Below are 22,690 nucleotides of genomic sequence, written 5' to 3' on the forward strand. Positions count from 1 at the left end.
AACTCTTCTCCAAGTCTGTGGTCTAATTGGTGTTGTACTATGAAGTAGTCAATATATCAATTTCTTCCCTCAACACTGTGATTTTACTGGTGGAGGAGGCACATGTATATGCACACATACATATGTGTGTGCACTTAGCTGTGTTAATCACAAAAAAAACCCTCCAATCTCTGCTAAATAGCCTTATAATTTTACTTCTCCCATCTAAGCTTTTAATCGATCTGAAGTTTATTTTTATATGTGATGTGGAGCAGAGATTTAATCTCGATGTTCTTTATATAGAGATTCTATTTCTTCATCATCATTTATTAAGTAGTTAAGCCCTCTTCCACCAATTTGTGATATCAGTCTATCATACATTAAGTCTGTACCTACATAGATGCACACTGTGCTCTATTTCATTAGCAGTGGTGTCTACTCCTACCCCAGAACAGCACTGTCAAAACCACACTTGCAATACAGTGAAAGGTCCAATAGATCTTAAATATATAAGTTTAAATATATAACCTCTGGAAAGATAGATCAGAGGTCACCACACCTTTCTACAAAGAGCTGCATAATATTTTAGGCGTTGGGCCACAGAGCCTAAGTCACCGTTTCTCAGCTCATCACTGGGATGTGAAGGCAGCCATAAATAATGTACAAACAATGACCTGGGACAGATTCTTCTGAAACTTTATGCACAGCCTATAGTTAGCAAATCCCTGGTATAAATACAACAGCTGTAGATATGATATTCTATAAAGAACTATTTTACAAACAAATATTTATGATATATACAATAATTCATAAGTTTTGAAATGTTGATGTTTTATTATTTCATAAAAGCTTTCTAATCCAAATTTTTGTGTATGCTCTATATCGATTTTCATCACCAAAGAACTCAATAAACTTAGTATTTTCTAAGGAAAATGTTACTGTGTGTATTAACAGAGCTTTCTATTTGTATTTACTGCTATTCCTGATAATCTTATCCCCAGCCTCGTAGCTCTAGTGTTATTTTACACATTTTGATGTTTTTTGTTTTGTTTTGTCGTTTTTGAGACAAGGTTTCTCTGTGTAGCCTTGGCTGTCCAGGACTTGCTTTGTAGATCAGGCTGGCCTCAAACTCACAGAGATCCGCCTGCCTCTGCCTCCTAGCGCCGCCACCACCCAGCCTTATTTTTAAGTTTAAGGCAGATTTTTAAGTTCTCCACAAAGTAACCATTTACACTACTACTTTAAAAGTCACCTGTGAAAGGTTTGTTCAGGAAAGCTCAGTGCTTTCCGTTATAAAGTCATAGCTTTTCACATTCTAGACTGATGGTAAGTTTGTTTCACAGATCCATCATATCATCTTTATAGATAGTCATCCAAACTTTGAATTATTTTTAGATAGTTTTTAGATGACATGTTTATGTTATAATTGGGATTAGAACTATTTACCAAAAGGGTCTTGCAATGAATGCTTGGTGCTCAGCTGAGGAAGTATTTGTGGAGGTTATCCAAACGTTGGGAGGTAGGACATAGCTGAAGGAGTCTGGCCATGAGGGGTAGATCCAAAGCAATGCTTCTCAACCTTTGGGGTTGCAGATCAGACACCCTGCATATCAGATATTTACATAACAATTCATAACAGTAGCAAAATTACAGCTATGAAGTAACAATAAAGTAATTTTATGGCGGGGGGGGGCAGGGGAGAGGGCACTTACCACAACAAGAGGAACTGTATTTAAGGGTTGCAGTGTTAGGAAGATTGAGGACCACTGTCCTAAAAGTTATTGAGGTATCCTCTTCCTGGCCTCCTCCTCCTTCCTCCTCTCTCCCTCTCCCTACAGCCCTTGCACCATCCATCTGTCTACAGTGACTTATGTAACCTCTGCCATATGTTCCCCCAGCTATGGTCTCCTCAAGTGATGAACGATCCAAGCAACCAAGGACTAAACAAACCTTCTGAAACCATGAACAAATAAATATTTCCTCCCTTAGGTTGTTTCTGTCTAGTAAATGTGACAGTTTTCTTTTATTTTTTTCAAGCAGTATATAGTTCAAAATTAAAAAAGAGCTCTTTGCTAGATCAATTTATAAAGACTCAAATTAGAACACCTCATCTGTATTATAGAGATGACTTGAAGAGGGAGGGGAAAAATATCTACACATCCGAGTACACGTTACTTTGGTGTGGTTTCCCCCACAGGCTCATATGTTTGAATACTTGGGCCCTAGTTGATGAGACTGTTTAAGAAGGATAGATGTGGCCTTACTGGAGGACCTGTGTCACAGGTGAGATCTGAGGCTTCAAAAGCCTCCTGCCATCCTCAGTTCATTCTGTTTCTTGCTTGTGGATCGAGATGTGAGCTCTCAGCTGCCACCATGGTTTCGCTTGCCCACATGGACTCTAGCCCTCTGAAACTGTACGCCCAATTAAACGCTTTCTTTTATGAGTTGCCTTACTCATGATGTTTTGTCACAGCACACATCTAGCTTTGTAACTGTTTTTGAGATGAAAATGAAAAATACGTCAGCTTCTTTGTTCTTCTCTGTTGAAATGACCTGACTATTGGTAATTTTCCTTCCATAACATACTGCAATGCTTTTATCCACTTCCATAAAAATCACAGTGGGCTTGTTAAAAACTCAGCATTATATTTATAGATTAGTTTTAGGACAACCGACAACTTTACCATATCAAGTCTTCCTACTCACACAGTGATTCTACTTTTTGCTGATCCTCTTTTAGCTCAAATTGTTCTGCTTTAATTTATAATCAACTACTAGGAAGTCCATGGGCTAACCGATATTTCAGTTTTAACGATTTCCTTCCTAATTCAATGTATTTATTTCAAGATGACATCTATAGACTTCAACTGTCAAAAAGAACTATATAACAAATTATTGTCATTTTCAATAGTATAGTTACAGAAAAAAGTAAGCGAATGTTCCCCAACAATTCCATGAAACTAACAGAACCATGATGCTTTCCACTCTGACTCTCAGTGTTCTTATAGCAATACAATATTAGGTACTTCAGAAATAGATTTCTTCGCCTCCGTGATTAGGTCAAGCCTCTCCACTAGATATTTTCAAAGCATAATAGCATATTGCGTTTATCACAACTGTACTTTTTGTTCATTACATGACTTTCTGATTAACCCCTACTTGTGTCATAAAAGGGAGGAATCCATGAAGGATTTGTTTTTGCTTTCAATTTTACTTCAGCAATTAGCTTATTATATGTCCCTTAGCCAATTCCTCAAAAAAAATGCTTATTAAACACTTGAATGAATGATAAGTAGCATTGCATGTGACCTATCTGGTACATGGGGCAAAACAGATAAACTTGAACATAACCTAGGTATTGTCGTAGATGTATAGATAGATACTGGGCACATCGTGTAAACAAGCTAAGTCAATTGAAACACCTGTGAAAGAAAGTGTAAGAAAAACTGGCTCTAGCAGACAGGCACTAATTGTCAATAGTATTAGCATGACTTCACGAAAAGAAACATTTTCAGTTTTTAAACATCCTGTTCTTAGAAAGAAGATATGGTAGGCATCAACTGAAAAATGAATCTCAACCTGGGGTTTTTCACATGCAAAGTATAAAAGCAGGTTAAGTTCAGGTTGAGAGAGTTTGCATTTGGAATAACATATCCTTCTGGAAACAATAAAAAAACAGAAAAGCCCAGGCTACAAAGGCAACTTAAAAGAGAATGTCTCTAATTCTATGCTAAGGATTATTTCCTATATTATCACATAGCTAACCTCATTTTTTGGCATCACAGTAAGTCACTGAGAAAATATTTTATAAAATTATCTCACCTGAATCAAGAGATTCAGGAGAGACAGAGAGAGAGACAGAGAGAGACAGAGAGAGACAGAGAGAGAGAGAGAGAGAGAGAGAGAGAGAGAGAGAGAGAGAGAGAGACAGAGAGACAGAGAGACAGAGAGACAGAGAGACAGACAGAGAGAGAGACACAGAGACAGAGACACAGAGACAGAGACAGATACAGAGACAGAGAGACAGAGACAGAGACACAGAGACAGAGACAGAGAGAGACAGAGAGAGAGACAGACAGACAGACAGACAGACAGACAGACAGACAGACAGAGAAATTCTGAACTTTTTTAATGACTAGACTGGGCCCAAGACAGCACCCACGTGAAGCCTAGAGATTCCCCAGAATTACTCCCCTTTCCCAGCTTGGTCTCCTACCATGCACCCCTTTGCACTGCGGCAGTCTAGGACTGCCTGGAGTATAAGCCCAAAGTTACATTGATAACTTCTGGGAGGAATTCCCAGAGCTAGTGTCTCCATCCCACCACTTCAACTCTGTCAGCAAACGTCAACTACTGAGTCCCAAGACCTGGACATATGGGACAAAACAGAACCCTACTCAAGAGATTCCAAGGTCAGTCCACCTATCCTGTCCTCTAGCCTACCACTCAGCCATCCCACTCCACCTATATGGGACTAATTCAGCTCTGAAGCCAGAGTTCCAACTCCAACATCAGCCACCCTAGGAATCTACTAGGGAACTACGCCAACCTAGGTACAGAGTCTAAACCTTGAAACCCAAACGGCCCCAAGACTAAAAACCACGCATCATCCAGCTGGTCCACACAAACTGACAGACTAGAGAAAGAAAAAACAGATGCCCAAACACCCCCACCAAATAGACATCAGGTATAACTAATACACAGTCATCAGGAATGGGTTACAACGTTTTGAGCTGTTGGCCAAAGGTGTCCTACAGACTCTTCCCAAACAGTATAGGCTATCACCAAATACTGGTACCCTCCACAACCTGACGCTAAGATCCTATTGGTGAAGATGCCACATGCTTATGCCACTAAGCATGACACTGGTGATCAACTGGAAGCTTCACTGAAGCTGAAGTTCATAATGCTAGGAAGTAGTATACACAGTACTATACACAGTACTAGAGGAGAAAGTTAATCCAAGTCTCTCCCAGCTACAAATCCTGTAAGCCAAAACACAACCAGCCTGCAAGAGATGGCCACGGATGCAATAGTGACACCAATGTAGGAGTAACCCAGCTCCTCTTTTTCTTGGATTTTGGGCCCACTCTATGACACAGAGCCCACACCTGGCACTGCTAAAGTGGCCAAAAACCTGAGGCCAGATAGGTCAATGGTCCCAGGGGGAAACCTACCATTATTATTTTGCTAAATGGACATAAAATAAAACAAGACCTAATGACATATTGTTATACCCACTGATCAATGTATCACTTGACCCTAATCAAAGAAGCTTCTTGCTGTAAACAATAACTAACATAGAAGCCCATGACTGAGCCGTGGGCAGTGAGTGAGAATGTTTGGAACAATTAGCCCTAAATGGGGTGTCTTTATCACATCCCTCCACTCAAGGCTTAAAGATCTATGTAGAATAAGGGACCCAAAAAATTCCAAGAACCAGAGGTAGTGGACAACACCAAGAAAACAATGTTTTTAAGACACTACTGGGTTGATGCATGTGTGAACGCAGAGATGGCAGCAGCATGCACAATAACTGTTTAAGTTCAAGACAGACAAAACGGCCACCACGGTGAAAGGAAAATGGGCATAAAGGCCCATCTCTAGCCAAGAAACCGTTTGCAAATGCTAGCTGCTGGTGGAGGGGAAGTGAGAGGTCTTTCCAATGGGATAGCACTGGGTATGTCAAGCCAACTCCAGTGCTGGACCCATACTGAGGAGCAGTTGATGATCAAAAATGGATTCCGTGGGGGGTTTTGTGCTTTGTTTTGATTTTTTTTTCATTCTGCTTATTTTCTTTAAGTAAAGAAAAAAACAAAGTTGGTAAAGAGGGAAAATCTGGGAGGAGCTGGAAAAAAGAATATAAACTTCTCAAAGCAAAAAATAATTTTTAAAAAGGATTTTTAAGTAAAAAGTATTCATACCAAGAGCTACATAAAGTTCTCTACTAACATTATGCTTTTATGTTTTATTTATTTTAATTTTTAGAGATTATAACAGCATTCCTCCTTTCCTTTTTCTCCCTCCAAATCCTCTGACATACCCTTCTCTGCCTTCAAATTCTGACCCTTTTTTCACTAATTGTTATTGCATAGATATATGTATATGTGTATACATATACGGTCCTAAATATAATGTCTTCAGCCCGTCCGTTACTTGCGTGTGTGTTTTCAGGGCTGATCGTCTGGCACTGGCCCACCACTGGTGTGCTTGGCGTTTGGGAGACCACCTCTCCTGCTCCCAGCTTTCCTCGGTTGCCTATGCTGTGTGTAGGCTGCGGCTTCGTGGGCATTCCCCCGCCCACTCTGGCATGTCCACTGGTGGCGACCTTGTTCAGCTCACACTTGGCGGTCATGTTGTAAGACTTTATTGGTATAGCTGGGATATTACTACAGAAACACAACTTCACAGCAAACTCTCTGATCCTCCTCCAGGCTACCAAGAAGAGACTTGGTACCCTATGAGTATATACAAGGGGAGGAAGTCCCCCTCAGTCACAGTCATAGAGGAGGGGAGTAAGGGGAAAGCAGGAGGGAGGGAGGAATGGGAGGATACAAGGGGTGGGATAATAATTTAGATGTATTGTGAATAAATTAATTTTTAAAAAGTTAAAAAAAAGACCTTGGTTCTCCACATTTTGTTTTTTGTTTTGTTTTCTTTGTTTATATGGGGGGGTTGGGAGGAGAGGAAATTGTAGTTTGGGTTGGGTTCTTTTGGTTGTGTTTTGGTTTTGGTTTGGGGTTTTTTGGGGTTCTGGGGTTTCGTTTGAGAGCCCTATCTTCAAATTCATGGTTCTCTTGGCTCAGCCTCCCAAGTGCTAGAATTATAGGAGCAAGCTAGCATTCCCACCCGCTTCTCTGTTCTACTGTGTTCCCACTGTAATATGAAAAGGAATTAAACTAAAGTCATTTAAGTCAAGCTCATAAAAATGTGTATAGAATCATTAGATACGAAGTTTTAGGAGCATTTATCCCACTGATAATGATATAATCTTAAAATTAGAGGCTAGAATTTAAAATAGGTAAAAAATAGTTTCAGCTTTTGATTACAATGAGGACAATGAAGATCTCTCTTCAATAAGCACACAGGCCTTCCTGACTCGAGGGACAACAGTGTGCATGGCATCTCTGAAATTTTCTTCCTAAAGAATTTTTTTTGGGGTGGGGCAGAGGGCAGTGTTTCGAGACAGGGTTCCTCTGTGTAGCCTTGACTGTCCTAGATTCCCTTTGTAGACCAGGCTGGCCTTGAACTCACAGCAATCCACCTGCCTCTGCCTCCCAAATGCTGGGATTAAAGGCATGCGCCACCACGCCCGGCCTCTAAAGAAATGATTTAGCAAACTCATTTTGAATATAAATGATAGAGAAAAACAAAAAGCTCATTGCTAAGCCCCCTATGGGCACAGGTGCTCAACCTCCAACTGGAAAACGCTGCTTTCAAAAGAGTACCAAGGAGAAAAGAGATACTGGGGAGTCAAATGCCTTTATGCTCAACCACCCAGACCAAATACTATGTGTTTTAAAAGAAATAAAGCACCCATGGAGCTGTTTACATTTCTATGACTTAATTATACTTAATCATGGTTGACCTAATGATTTTTCAAGAATGGAGTTGTGTGAAGAGAATTCTGAGCCCTTGTGAGAAAATAAAAGTCTTGTGACCTCGTTTTCTTCAAATCGTGAAACTGCTCTTGGGATGAGCTTCCATGCCCCTCCCAGGTGCAGTGGACAGAAGTGAGCTTGCTTCAGATTACTCACTACAAGTGGCTATTGCTATCTGTTTATATGCCTCTATGACAAAACTACAAAGTGATCTCCAGCGTAACTGGAAAAATAATGTCCCCAGAATGTACAGTGCAGTACTACTAATAACAGCCAAAAGGCTAGAAATAAGACAAATAAGAAAGTGAATCCTACTAAGACATCCAAGAACTACATAGAAAGAAAATAAACGAAACACAGATACTTGAAACTATATTGACGTATCTCACAAATACCTTATGGAAAATAAAACAGACACAATAGAATATATGCCATATGGTTGATTTGTGTAACCTAAATAAAAATAGACGAAAATAAGGCTGCTTTGTAGAAAACAGTGAATACATAGTGGTCAGGATACAAGTTGCCCTCACCTCATGGATGGGAGGGAGCACAAGGCCACAGCGAGCTGGTTACGGCTTCCTGACATCAATGTTCCAATGTTTCCAGATATACCCACTAAAAAGCAAGTCAATGAGCTGCATACAATTGCGCACCTCTCACTAACTGCATTTCTTGCATAAACACAGCAATTAGCACTTTCATACGTTTATTTTTATTAAGAGAAGAGCCTGCTGTGTCTACGCCACATCATCCTGCTGCGGTCTCCTGAGTGCTGGGGTTATAGCCATGTACCGTGACAGAAATAGCATTTTCTAAATAGATAACATATTAGTTGTGGTTCTTATTTATTTATTCCTACATTGAGCCACAGGGAACTTTAGATGGCTCCAAAGCACCCTACAGATGCAGTCAAGTTTAGATTATTCAGAATGAACCTTGTTGGACCTGTGAATAGCTATGTGTAATAATTGCCTGCATCACTTCACAGCTGCACAGCAACTGGGGGGTTGTTGTTTTTTTATTTTTGAGACAGGGTTTCTCTGTGTAGCCTTGGCTGTCCTGGACTTGCTTTGTAGAACCACGCCGGCCTGAAATTCACAGAGATCCACATGTCTCTGCCTCCCCGAGTGCTGGGATTACAGGCGTGCAACACCACCGCCCAGCTCATAGCAACTGTTTTAACCATGATCAGACAACACCAGTAAGTTCACAGTCTATATGGAAAGATCTTTTGTCAATACTGTGATCAGTGTTCAGAAAAAAATGGAAATGTAAAATTAATAATATTTTTTGAGCAAAGTATCTATTATATAGCTCTGGATTTCTAGAACTTGCTATGTAGACCAGGCTGGCTTAAACTCACAGACACCCACCTGACTCTGCTTCCTGACTGCTGGGATTAAAGATGTGCACCACCACACCCAGCCAAAATTACACTGTTTTGAGTCTTCAATTTCCACCAAGATTAGCCTTCAAAACAATACGATCAATACTTTGAAGAACCATATCTCCTCTTCTGAATTAGTAACAGGCTGCTCTGTTAGTTTAATTTCATCTCTACTCCTAGATTCTGCTATATTGCACACTGAGTAAACACGCAGAAGAGTCATTGTGATGCACTCTGTAATTTTCAACAGAAACAAGCAATAAGGAACTCTCTGTGACCTGAGATCAAAAGAGTTACTCTTCTGGAAGAAAGGAAATGAGGAGGAGGGATGCATAAAGAGAGGAAAGGGGAGAGAGGGGGGAGAGAGAGAGAGGGGGGCGTGGGAAAGGAGGAAGGGAGGCAGAGTAGGGAAGACAGGCAGGTGAGGGGGCTGTTGATTAGCAGTTAGGCATTAGATAAAAGCTCCCAAATATTGACCCTTGGGTTCCTATTTGGTAGCTAGAAAAACAATCCATTTTTTAAGGCCTATTGGACATCATTGTCAGGAGACCTGAAATAGGAGAATCTTTAACCCCACCCCACCCCCAAAAAAGTGTATATAATCTTTAAGGGGTAAAGTCAATGACTCTTGAATAAAACAAATGAAAAAATAAGGCAAGCAGCTTCTATCTAATCAAAGAGGATTTGTTTGCTAAAATCACTGCAGGCAGCAAATGTTCTTTCTGAAAAATACTAATTGGTTTGAATTCTCATTAGGATATTATCCCTAACCTTTGGCCTTAAATAAACAAATATCAAAGCAAGCCATGACAACATTTTGTAGGGAAGCACAGATATGGGAACTAATGTTAGAGTTACCCTTACTGCAGTAGCTATTCATTTGGCAAATTTCCATCAAAAAAAAAAGAAAATCAAATGTGAACCAATTACAGTAGATGCCGCTGTCGCTCAGTACACTGAGGGCCCCTCTCTTCCCACGTGCATGGTAAGACATTTTAATTTTAGACTTCCCTGCATATAGTTAAGATCTTGTAATAAATCTGGGTCAACAGGTCATAAGCTCAAGTGGCTCATTTCACTTTTGTCTTATACAATTAGGAATAAGTATAATCTGTGAACAGCTTCTTTAAAATGTTTTAAAATCTCTTACCAACTAACAGAAATGCAATCTGTCTTTAATACTTCAGGTCGTCATGAGAATATATTACTATATTCCCCAATTATGTTTTACAATCTAATAAAGTAATAGAGCATTCAGTGAAAGCATGATTTGGTGGCCAAATAAGTTTAGTAAACAGTGTTATGATCTAATTATATTTAGGTTCTCAGAATTATTACAATTAATAAATCTGCTTAACCTTTCTTAAAACAACGTGCGCAAAACTATTTGACCAAACAGCATGTTTAGGAGTTAATATCGCCTCCTGTCCGTAGCACTTCTGTTTGGAGATTCTCTAGAATATACTACAGTACTCTCTGTACATGTTTCTCTGGGGCAAATATGACTACATATTCATATTAAGTGAGGGAGATTACCTATTCCTTTTCATTAACCTCAAAATGATCCTTGTTTTCTTTTGAGATTTCAATGGAATAACTAAGGGCAGAGCTACTGAACTTTAACCTACAGTTTCCCTCCCTGAGGGCCAGCATCCCAAGGGCAGGACCTTGACTCATACTCCTCAGTGCAGTGTGTACCACAGGTAAGATTTAGTCTGTAGAGCAGCTTACTTACGTCTGGGGCTCCTTTTCACTTGCTTGTTTTTGCTGGGGCTGAAGAACGTTATTTACCAGTTCAGTGATCCCACTAAAGGGAAACCACCTGTTTAAATAAGCAAATAATGTGACTGAAAGAACAAAAGAATAACAATGTATTTATCAAAAATAATAATAATAAACTTAAAAATAACACAGGCACAAAAGCTACAGCCAATGGAAATGTGAGCTCCACTTATCACCAGGCAATCAGAAAGTAGGGAAATTAATTGAACATTTAACTAGTCCACAAGCAGGCAGCAAAAAACTACATCCAGTCACTATGTGGATGAAGTAAGAAGCTGCAGGCAGCTCTCTTACAAGCCAGAGAGTCAGAAAGCAGAAGACACACTCGCTGCAGCCTATCCAGTATTAGGGTGAGCTAATACCATCCAAGGTGCAGAAAGCAGAGTATGGCAGAAGTACAGAAGTCAAGCCTACCGCACTCAGGGTACATTTACTTACTGTGTCGGTTGTGGTTTGTGTTCTTCTTTGATCCTAAAAAAATAAGTTTGCACAACTGAGTGCACTGAACTAAGCAGCTTACACAGAAAAACTTAGTGCCACATCACAAAGTCTTGAGCATTTCAATCCATTTTATACAAGAAGAAGAGAGAGCGGTCAGTTGGCTCACCAGTTTTTTGTTTTACTTTGCTTGTAGTGCCAGGGATTGAACATCGAGCCACACACATGCTAGACAGTCACAATACTCCTGAGCTACTTCCTCAGCTCAGGATAAATTCTACTGCTCTGTAAGGCAATGTTTTAGTCACAAACTTTCCTACATAATTTTATTTTAAGGTACCATAGTAAATATGGGACTATTAACTAAAAATAAATAATTTCTATTTTACTTTTTTAGTTTGTTTTTAAAAATAAATTGAAGTACGTGAATATTTTAAATAAAGCATGGGATTTTATTAATGAATTTTTAAGTCTTACAAACTAATTTATTTATGCCTAAAAAAAGAAGATAAAAGAAAGTGGAAGGGATAATATAGTCAATGTCTCATAAATTAACATTACTACTTAAACACTGTATATATTAAACTTAAAATAGTCACGTCAACAAAATTTTCATATGATTACAGAATAATGAAAGTTCATTTAAACCCATGTTATGTAAGTAACTACAATCAAATCAAGTGCTTCACTCTCAATTTTGCAGAGTTCTGCAGTCATCCAAAACTAAAAGTAGGCTCTCTTAACTTTCTGAGGTAAGATTTTATGTGATCAAAATCCTGGTCAGGAACTGATTGAGTAGCAGACAGTCAGTTGTTAGTGGACATTGTGTCAGTAACTAGGCACACTCTATCACAAACCTCCCCCCTCGCGTGGCACCCTTGGGAGTCACCCTTGGGAGGACTACTGTTCACTGTCCCCTTACGAAAGTCAAACTCCTCACTCCACCGACCTACATCTGCATACTCTGGTCACCATCTTCAGGAAACCAAGAGGAGACTGGACCACTATACAGAGCAAGTATGAAGATGCAGGAGGACTGAATATGTAAAAGCCTGAGAAGGATCCTACACAGGATAGTGAAGACAGGAAAAACTGGACTTTCTATGAACCGTCTTCAGAAATGCATCTATCTGCTTTCTCAGAAGACCAAAAATTGGTACATAAAATTAACACAAAAATCTGGAATTTTTCATTATAAAAGTACATCCATAATGTAAGTTGAATCTCTTTAAGTGTGTTAGTGCTGTGCTGTGTAATGGATCGCCTTGTCAACTGGACTGAACTCATCAGCACTGTAAGACTGCTGAGGCACATCTCAGGAGGCATCTGTGAGGGCATTCCAGAGACGCTTTACCAACGGTGAAAGGCTGCCCTGCGTGTGGACTACACCATACTCACACAGAGGGCACTGCTGAGGAAGAGGAAGAGAAAGCCGACTAGTACTAACACAGGCATGCTTTCTCACTCTCTGCTTCCCATCCACCGCACGGTAAGCACCTTTCCCGGATGCTCGTGACACCATGCAGTGCTGGGATCAGCAACACACCCAGCTGACTTGAAACCAAAAGCTACAGAAAAGGTCATCTGGAGCAAGGCAAGCATAGACTGGCTGTCAGAGTGGCAGGTTCCACATGGGGACAGCCAGCCAGAGCCTAGCAGGCTGTGGAAATGAGAAGACTGGGCCAGAATTCTGACGCTGAGGTTCTGAGTGGGCACCCTGGAGACAAGTGCGGGGCAAGGCAGCGCACTGTAACATTGCCTGGACACACTACGAGGGACTGTGGGAATTGCACTGCAGAAACTGTGGCCGTCTCCTGAGGGGCACTCCAGGAAGAGACCTCCCATCCACAACATAAACAGGCAAGCCTTCCACGCTCCCTCAGGGCCTCAGTGGTAAAAAGCCCCATATGCAACCCCCAAAACAGAAACAAGGTTGTAAGTGGCAGAGGAGGAGGAAGAGGAGGAGGAGGAGGAGCAGCTCAGACTGGGAACTTCTGGCTAAAAGTAGACCTCCTACACAGGAAAGGCACATTAACTTATTTGAATTACTGAAACAACCAGGCCCCAGCCTAATGCATAGAGAATAACAGAAAAGCCAATACAAGGGAAGAGGCAAACCACACCACCCCAACCAGAAAGAAAGACATTCCTTCTGACTGCACTTCACTGCTTTTTGTATTTTACCCTTCGTGCTTTAGTTGTGCAGGTGGGTTTCAGCTTCCCTGCTGGAGGACGGGGTTCTATGGTGGTCCTCTCTGTCCTACATGACAGGGCTCTATGGTGGTCCTCTCTGTCCTACATGACAGGGCTCTATGGTGGTCCTCTCTGTCCTATATGACAGGGCTCTATGGTGTTCCTCTCTATCCTACATCTCTCAGCAAGGTTTTCTCCATTTCTCATTATTTCTTCACTCTTTTCTGATGCTAACTCCCTAATTACCTTCTTAGATATTGATACCCTTATCACTACAGCACTGTAAAGCTACACTTTTCCTACTTATGATAGTGTAGCTATCTCTGAAAATGACTGAGAATGAATGAAAGGGCAGGAAGCAGGTGTCTTCCGCTCCAACACAACACTGGGGCTGCTACAGAGTCATTATACTGTGTACTGCAGTTTCCCCCAAAAACAGCAGAGGGCAGCATAAATGCAAGTGAAGACACGTCACAAAAAAAAAAAAAAAGACTAGGAAAAGGAAGGGAGGATTGTAGGACACATCATCTCAAGGAGCCCTGCTACTGTGCTAATATACTCTATAAAAGCAATGTTCTCACTTTTCCTAAATAAAGATTCACTCTAAAGAAAAAGAGGCACAGGGCAAATAGAAGACACTGGAAGCAGTTGAAGAGAGAGAACAAGATGGAACCCATCACAGATGTACTATGAAAGACTCCAACCAGCAGGGCATCGAAACAGAAGCTGAGTCTCACAGACAAACTTTGGGTAGAGCTTTGGGAGTCTTATGGAAGAAGAATGTGGGGATAGAAGGACCCAGAGGGGACAGGAGCCAACAAATCTGGGCTGGGGGAGGGGGTGGCTGGCGGAAACTGATGCACCAAACAAGTACCTAGTCCCCCACTCAGCTGTCTTCATGTGGGTCCCTACTAAGAGGAGCAGGGGCTGTCCCTGCCACAGACTCTGTTGCCTGTTCTTTGGTCACTTCCCCCTGGAGGGGCGCCTTACCAGGCCACAGAGAAAGAGAATACAGGCAGTCCTGATGAGACTTGGTAGGCTGGGGTCAGTTGGTGGTGGAAAAGGGCTCCCCCTCTCTGAGGACATGGGGAGGGGAGTTGGGGGGGAGGGAGGAGGGTGTGACCTGGAGGAGATGAGAGAAGGAGGCTACAATTGGGGTGTGAAGTGAATAATTTTTTTTTAATTTTTAAAAAGTCATCAAGTCGCATCAGAAACCTGTAGCAGAGATTTCCTAACTTTGCCATAATCAGTCCACCTGCTATTCTAAGTGCTTTGGTGTGTGCTTTCTTTGTCCTATAACTATAAAAAGTCATGAAACTGTTACCGCATTGAAATATACCATTTGTGGTAACAAAATTGTATGTTTCTAAGCCACAGTCACTCATGTTTGCATAAACTCTTCTTTATTCAGAAAAGAAAAGAAAAAAAGAGGCACAACTAAGTTAAGAAATCTATGTGAAAGAGGAGAAAATATGTTAAAAATGGTTTCTTCGTGCACTGTCAACATATCCAGTATGTTGACATATCTGGTCCTAGTTTGCTTTCTAGTGCTTTGAAAAATACACTGACCAAAAGTAACTTGTGCAGGAAAGGATTTGCTTCATCTCGCAGGTCACAGGGTCTATCATGAAGGGAGGTCAGGGCAAAAACTCAAGGCCAAATAGGGACCATGGAGGCAGAACTGCAGCAGAGGCCATGGAGGTGCCGCCCACTGGCTTGCTCCTCACTGTGGAGGTGCCGCCCACTGGCTTGCTCCTCACTGTGGAGGTGCTGCCCACTGGCTTGCTCCTCGCTGTTCTTTCAGCCTGCTTTCTTATACAATCTAGGACCACCCGTGCAGGAGGAGCTTCTAAGTCACCACCTAAGGATGACATCAGGCCTGCACACATACAAACACATAAAGACACACACAAGAGCACTCTCCAAGTGGGGGTTATAGTTCAGTTGGTAGAGGGCTTGTCTAACATAATACATGAAACTCTAGGTTTGATGTCTATAAAAGCCAAGCATGATGGTGAACATTTTCAGTCCCAGCACGCAGGAGGCAGCAAGAGGGTGACAAGACCATCCTGCATAATGAGCTCCAGGACTGCTACATGAGTCCTTGCCTAAAAAAAACTTCTTTGTTTATTGTTTTTTGAGACAGGGTCTTTTTCTACACAGCCACAGCTATCCTGGAATGAACTATGTAGAGATCCACCAGACTTTGCCTCTAGGGTGCTGAGATTAAAGATGTGCACCACCACACCTGGCCACATTGTTTTTTTGAAAGACTCTCTGAATCGATCACACTTAATTAGGATTATTTTGTGTAACTCCTGCTTTTCTATTAGAAAACATAAAAAATATACACAGATTTGTTTGTTTGTTCATCAGCTTTCATTGCTGTCTGTGTGTTTAATGAGTGGCCCAAAACAATTATTTAATCCTTATTTATTTTTACAAAATTTTTCTTTGCATTTTATTTTATGTTTCTGAGGGTTTTCCTGCATGCGGTTTGGAGCCACTGCAGGAAATTCACAAAACCAAAAGGTTAGCTAGCTCTGTTCTCTGGAATTATGTTCTCTTTATCTTAACTTGGGCCATAGTAAGCAATACATTTTATGTTCAGCATTGGCACAAATGTATATAACTAAGATGAAACTCTCCAAGTGAAATACACAGTAGTACTGATTGTTAGTTTCCACTTCATCTCTTCTTTTTGTTGTTGTTGTTGTTGTTCTCTTTGTTTGTTTTTTGAGGCAGGGTTTCTCTGTGTAGCCCCGGCTGTCCTTGAGCTCACTCTGTAGACCAGGCTGGCCTAGAACTCAGAGATCCACCTGCCCCTGCCTCCCGAGTGCTGGGATTACAGGTGTGCCAGGCATCAACTCTGTGCTTAATTTCTAGTTTTAGTACTACTAAATTGATTTCACGACTCTTAGTTTAAAAAACAATCTGCAAGAACTACAGATAAGTTATAGTTTAAAGCTGCAGGCCGTTCTTCTTGTTCTTGGTGTCCCTCGCGGCGCTGAGAACATTCCTAAGGCTTAAAGAACCGGCCAACATATTAAATGCTCAAATCATATGAGGTGACTTTATAATCACTCTTATACACACATAGAGCTATGGCGGGTTATTGTGACTCCGCGTAGGTTCTATGTCGTGGCAGTTCTGTAAATTAAGCACTACAGAGGAGAAAGGCTGATTAAGACCAGAAGGGAAGCAATAACGTTGGACACAGAAAAGGAAATGTGCATTAAGTGGACAGAGAGGCAGGAGGTATGGGGCCTACTGGGCTGACACAGGAAGCGAATCCTGGAAGACAAACAGAGCCAAAGCCAGCCAAACAAGCAGAACCTGAAACAAGGGGTAAGCAGAGCCAGAGCCAGAAGGGAAGCAGAAAACAGCGCACGAAGGAAACATGCCCAACAGAAAAGAAATGTGCACTGCCAGGATGAGAAAAGGGCTGATGGCCTTGGCAGCCATGTGCACGAACCTGTCTTTTATAGTGTGCTCCCTGAGGCTAGCAGAGAGCTGGAACTTCCTCGGGAGCTCAGACTCACTGGGGTTAAAAGCATGCATGTACAGTCATAGTTTCTTAAAGCTCTGCTGAGGAGCACTCCTTTCCTACCAATAATTTTGACCTGTTTGTATTAGAACGCTCAGCTGAGAATATATATTCTTTATCTGTTTGATTTTTTTTTTCCACTACCGGATTTTTAATTTAATATCGACCACATTGTTTTATACTTCTTTGCAGGGAGCAGCTTTCCTGGCTTCTTTAAAGCTTCACACATAACACTGTGTTTGGGAAGGAAGTTGGCTCTTTTCATGAACGAAATATTAAGATTCATATTATAGGACATGGAATGATGCTTAGCAGGTACTGAAGAGAATCTGACTTCTGGTCCCCTGCACCTATATCATGTGGATCACAACAGCCTGTGACTCTGGTTCCAGAAATCTAGACCTCCACAGACATACCCATGGAGCACATAAACTCACACAGATACATATGCATATACATATATGTCATATACATATACACGTACATAAATAAAAACTACATCTTCTGAATTCATATTAAGTGAAAGTTATCTTTTCACCTTTCTTATTTTTAGTAGTAAAAATTATTCCAGTAGAGTTCAAAAAATTAGTAATATAACTATTATAAAATAGGTACCAATTGTCATAATAAGTAAGCTTTGTATTTAAAGAATTATTGAATAAGGTCTTTTCCTTTTTGTTTGTGTTTTTTATCTTACACAAAGAATCAATGCTTCTATAACCAATTTAAGTTCAAATTGAAGTCACATATGAATTTATCAGCATTAGTCAGACATTTACAAGCAGAGCTAATTTAAACTACTTAAATGTACCACAAAGAAAGGCCTATATAGTATTGATTTTCTGTAACTTTAGTTGAAGCATTCCTAAATTAACTGATGTTGTAACAAAGTATTACTTACAGGTAAATAATTTCAATAATAAACAAGTTAGCAATGTGTATACAAATATCAATTAGATAATTAAGTAATTCATAAAACTTACAAAGCACTAATAATACCAAAAAATTTTGAAAGTAAAAAATTGCCCTTAATCAGTTGACTTATTACTGAAATAATACATAAGGGTTTTTAATAAAAGGAGGAGGATGACGTGATAAAAGGTTAAGATTCCAAAAGAATTATTCAGAAAAAAAATGTAAAAGATAAAATTACAAATTTCCTACAGCCCAATAATGTGCAATTATGAACTTTGAAGGTTTGTACAACAGAAACACTGAAAATAACCTATCAGGGCTAAAGGTACAGCTCAGCAATAGAACAGCAGCCTAGTGGGACGGTTTGACGAGAATAGCCCTCACAGGCGCAAATGTTTGAAAACCTGATTCCCCGTGAAGGAACCGTTTGGAAGGGATTAGGAGGTTTGGCCAGGGACCCAGCCATTCCCAGTGAGCTCACGCTGCTTCCAGTGTGTGCACCAAACTGTGAGCTCTCAGCCATTTCCGCCGCCAAGCCTTTGCTCTGCAATCATGGACTTTAACCTTCTAATACCATAAATCCAATTAAATACTTTGTTTTATAAGTTGCCTCGGTCATGGCGGTTTGTCATGGTAATAGAAAAGTAACTAATAAACCTAGTATGAATGAATTGAGGGAGAGAGGAAAGGTAGGGAGGAGGAAGAAATTATCAATAGGACAATGGTTTAGCAAAAAAACAGCAGTGACAAACAGAATAAGACCCTACATGTTTATTCACACAATAACAGGAAATAGAGAGGGAGGGAAGGAGGGAGAGACATGAGGGAGGGAGGAAGGGAGGGAGGGAAGGAGGGAGGAGGGAGGATAGATTGATTTTCTTGTGAACTCATTCCTTCTAAGATTGCACTATAAATAAACGGCATGCTGTTGGAAGGCTGGGCTAAGACCACTAAGGTCGGCAGGGGTCATGTTTCTTCCACTGAGATACTCTGCTACCCCTCAAGAATAACCCACCTCCTAAGCACCGTACGTTGTCAGTTCTTCCTTCTGAGGTATACCATACCTAAGCTTACGGGGAAGGAACTACTCGGGTCTCTAGCCTTTCCTCACCCTCAGTGCTTTTCTTCCCCAATTCAAGAGTCTATCCATATCAACCGTAAACAGTCTTACTCCTTTAAAAGCTCAGATACCAAAGGTCCAGGGTCATTACTACTTAAGCATTCTTTCAGTTCATGAATCAGCATCTATGAATGCAACCAACCAAAAATTGTTTTCCTTCTCTTTAAAACAATAAATACAGATAATTTACAGAACATTCTTTGTTGTATAAAGTTGCTACAAACTGTGAATTCGCGAATGCTGACCACTTCCTGTGAGCTTCAACAGGAGCCATGGAAGCCTCCTTCCAGCTTCTGCCCACAGCATCTTCATCAGCCACTCAACCCACACACTCCTGTCATATCTATTCAGTAAATATGTGGTCATCTACACAGGCACACGGGGTGTACTGAAGCCAGGGTGAGCACGGCGCCCACAGGCACACGGGGTGTACTGGAGCCAGGGTGAGCACTGCGCCCACAGGCACTCGGGGTGTACTGAAGCCAGGGTGAGCACCGCGCCCACAGGCACACGGGGTGTACTGAAGCCAGGGTGAGCAAGGCACCCACAGGCACACGGGGTGTACTGAAGCCAGGGTGAGCACGGTGCCCACAGGCACACGGGGTGTACTGAAGCCAGGGTGAGCACCGCGCCCACAGGCACACGGGGTGTACTGAAGCCAGGGTGAGCACCGCGCCCACAGGCACACGGGGTGTACTGAAGCCAGGGTGAGCACCGCGCCCACAGGCACACGGGGTGTACTGAAGCCACCAGGGTGAGCACGGCGCCCACAGGCACACGGGGTGTACTGAAGCCAGGGTGAGCACGGCGCCCACAGGCACACGGGGTGTACTGAAGCCAGGGTGAGCACCGTGCCCTCTTTCACGGGGCTCACAGAGAAGTGGAAAGGGTAACACGTCTGTGATTATCAAATGCATTTGGGGTTAGACGAATACAAAATACAGTGTATAAAAAAGGCTTAACGGGGCTGGAGAGATGGCTCAGAGGTTCAGAGCACCATCTGTTCTTCCGAAGGTCCTGAGTTCAATTCCCAGCAATCACATGGTGGCTCACAACCACCTGTTATGAGATCTGGTGCCTTCTTGTGGTGGGCAGGCACACGTATGGGCAGAATACTGTATAAATAATAAATAAATCTTTTTTTTAAAAAGTCTTAACATGGTAAACAGCAGGAACAACGATCCTCGGGGACTGGTTCCTGGAGGAAGTGACAGCCCCCATTCAAGACTGAAAAGACATAAGCAACGGTTTTCTGTATCTTCAACCAAACACCCAAGTAGTTAGTGGATATTTGTTGATCATTTACTATGTATGGTACAGAGTTCTGTGTTACACATCAAGGAAGCCATACAAACAAGACAGACTGTCTCTCTCCTTACGTCACTTAAACCCTAGTGGGATTCTCAGAAAAGGACACAGCTTTCAGACACAGAGGCTTCTGCTCCTTCCTGTTACTCATGGCTAAAGAGTGTACAAATGTTACCCTACGGTTTCAGGCAGCTAGTCTTGAGAGCATGAAGCTTCAGCATTTGAGGTAACTTACTGGGGTAAAAAAAAAAAAACAGCAGCTGAGTAGGAAATCAGTGATTCCCTCTGAACATACATAGATGCTTTGATTTTTATCCTTAATTATTTACAAAACACTTCTCTGGCTTCCAGCATCCTAGTACCTGCTTAATGACTCTATTAAGACCTTGTTTTTTAATCTCTATATCCTTTAGAGGTCAGTCTTACTTTCAAAATACCTTCCGTATCCTAAAGCAGGTAGATTATGTTGGAAAATTCTGGGGCTAGAGCTAAGGCTCAGTGGTTAACCGTGCACACTGCTCTTGCAGAGGCCTGAGCTCAGTTCCCAGCACTTCATTAGGTGGTTACAGCCACCCTACCTCCTGCTCCAGCACACCCAAGTCTCTCTCCTGGCCTTTACGGTCATCTGCACTCACGTGCGCACACACCACTCACAGACATTTATACATATATATAATTTAAAACAATAAAAATATTTAATTAGTAAACAATGTAAATTCTACAGAAAGGCTTTACATATTGGGCTAGCTCTAATGTTTTTGTTAAAAATATATCAAAGATTATCAGATTTTTAAAGAATTACATAAGGATATATATAAATACATAAGCTACAAAATATAACTAAAATCTTGCTGTTTTCATATAAAATTAAATATACAAAGCTTGATAACATTTTGAAACTTCCCAAACAGATTTGTTTGTATGAGCTTATTTGAGGTCTGCATAACTTGGCTACTTAATATCCAACAGGCAAATGATCTCACCTAACAGAAACACAGTGTATCTAATTGTTTCATAATTAAACTTAATATACTGTTGGCCTCCAACATATGCCACTCTTCACAGTGTTTGATATGGAACATTCTGTTGCTAAATAACATGGTCAACAAACTGTTTACTCTGTGCGTGAGAGAGAGAGAGAGAGAGAGAGAGAGAGACAGAAACAGAGACACAGAGAGACAGAGAGAGAGAGAGAGGTGGGAGAGAGAGAGGTGGGGGGAGGGAGAGAGAGGGAGAGGGAGAGAGAGAGAGAGAGAGAGAGAGAGAGAGAGAGAGAGATTACTTTCTTTAGAGAAACTCGGCTCCATGCCATGTTCTTCTACTAAGCCTGCCAATGGAGCTAGACAGGTGAGTAAACTTAGAACCATTATTTTCCTGCATTGCATGCTAGTCTGAGGATATGCATAACTGAAGCAGAAAAAAGTGTTTTTCTGGATATATATGTGGCACAGACAGTGGGGCACAGAGGTAAGCACACAGTCAGTTTGGATTTTAATTCTTGGCTTGTGTCACTGACTGGCTAATGATCAAGCACTTCCCTTCTGTATCCTAACTCCTCATCTGCAGTGTGGCTGCAGTGTGTGCAGATAGGGTGTGGCGTAGTCCCTGAAGTGCTTGATGTGCAAGCACAAAGTCCAGGTGAAAGGCAGACATGGCGTCACACAACTATAACCCAGGGCTGTACAGTACAGTCATGCGATCCTTATAGCCTGTCTGGTCAACCAGTCTAGACGAAACAAAGATTTCAGGTGTGGTGAGAGAGCTCATCTCAGAAAGTAGGGTGTACTGGCCTCTGACCTCCACACATACATGCAAAGGCAGGTGTACACACACACACACACACATACACACACACACACACACACACACACACACAGAGAGAGAGAGAGAGAGAGAGAGAGAGACAGAGACAGAGACAGAGACAGAGACAGAGACAGAGACACAGAAAGACAGAGAGACAGAGAGAGAAACACTAATGAATAAATAACACAATTGCTAACATTGGATAATGTGGCTTAAATATGCAAGCCGCTGGACTGGAGAGATGGCTAGTTGTCTGCTCTAGGTCCTGAGTTCAATTCCTGGCTCACAACCATCTATAAAGTGATCTGGTGCCCTCTTCTGGCCTGCAGGTGTACATGCAAATATGTAAGCAGTCTGTCTTTACCATTTCCGGAGTAAATAGAAGAAACTATTTTAAATCCACCTTCTAGACTTCCTAATTATAAAAAACAAACAAAAAAGACCCTTAAGCTTTTCTTCTTTAAGCTAATTTGAGGGAGGGTTGTTGTGTGTTTCTTTGTCTTGGGTTTTTTAATTTATTCACTTGTCATCCCAACTGTAGCCCCCTCCCCTGTCACTTCCTGGCCCCACCCTCCATCCCTCACGCCCCCTTCCCCCTCCCCTGTCTCTTCCTG

At 41.5% G+C, this 22,690-nt stretch overlaps 1 protein-coding gene across 32 annotated transcripts in view; it reads right to left on the reverse strand.

Annotated features, from left to right (window-relative positions):
- The window catches only part of RIMS2 (regulating synaptic membrane exocytosis 2), a 458,924-nt gene that overhangs the window by 369,482 nt on the left and 66,752 nt on the right, over window positions 1-22,690 (reverse strand). For 18 of the 32 annotated variants that reach the window (XM_084751253.1, XM_084751276.1, XM_084751252.1 and 15 more), the window contains exons 2-3: window positions 11,191-11,223; window positions 10,706-10,792 (exon numbers count right to left, since the gene is read on the reverse strand). The exons of 13 other annotated variants lie outside the window; for them this stretch is intronic. In XM_084751253.1, the coding sequence (XP_084607379.1) occupies window positions 10,706-10,792; window positions 11,191-11,223 (120 nt within the window). Of the gene's footprint in view, window positions 1-1,425; window positions 1,445-10,705; window positions 10,793-11,190; window positions 11,224-22,690 lie in introns of those variants that run through there. One more of the 32 variants, XM_084751249.1, reaches the window with a different exon arrangement.

Source organism: Acomys minous, assembly GCF_964271855.1.
Source record: "Acomys minous genome assembly, chromosome: 12".
Taxonomy (NCBI): Eukaryota; Metazoa; Chordata; class Mammalia; order Rodentia; family Muridae; genus Acomys; species Acomys minous.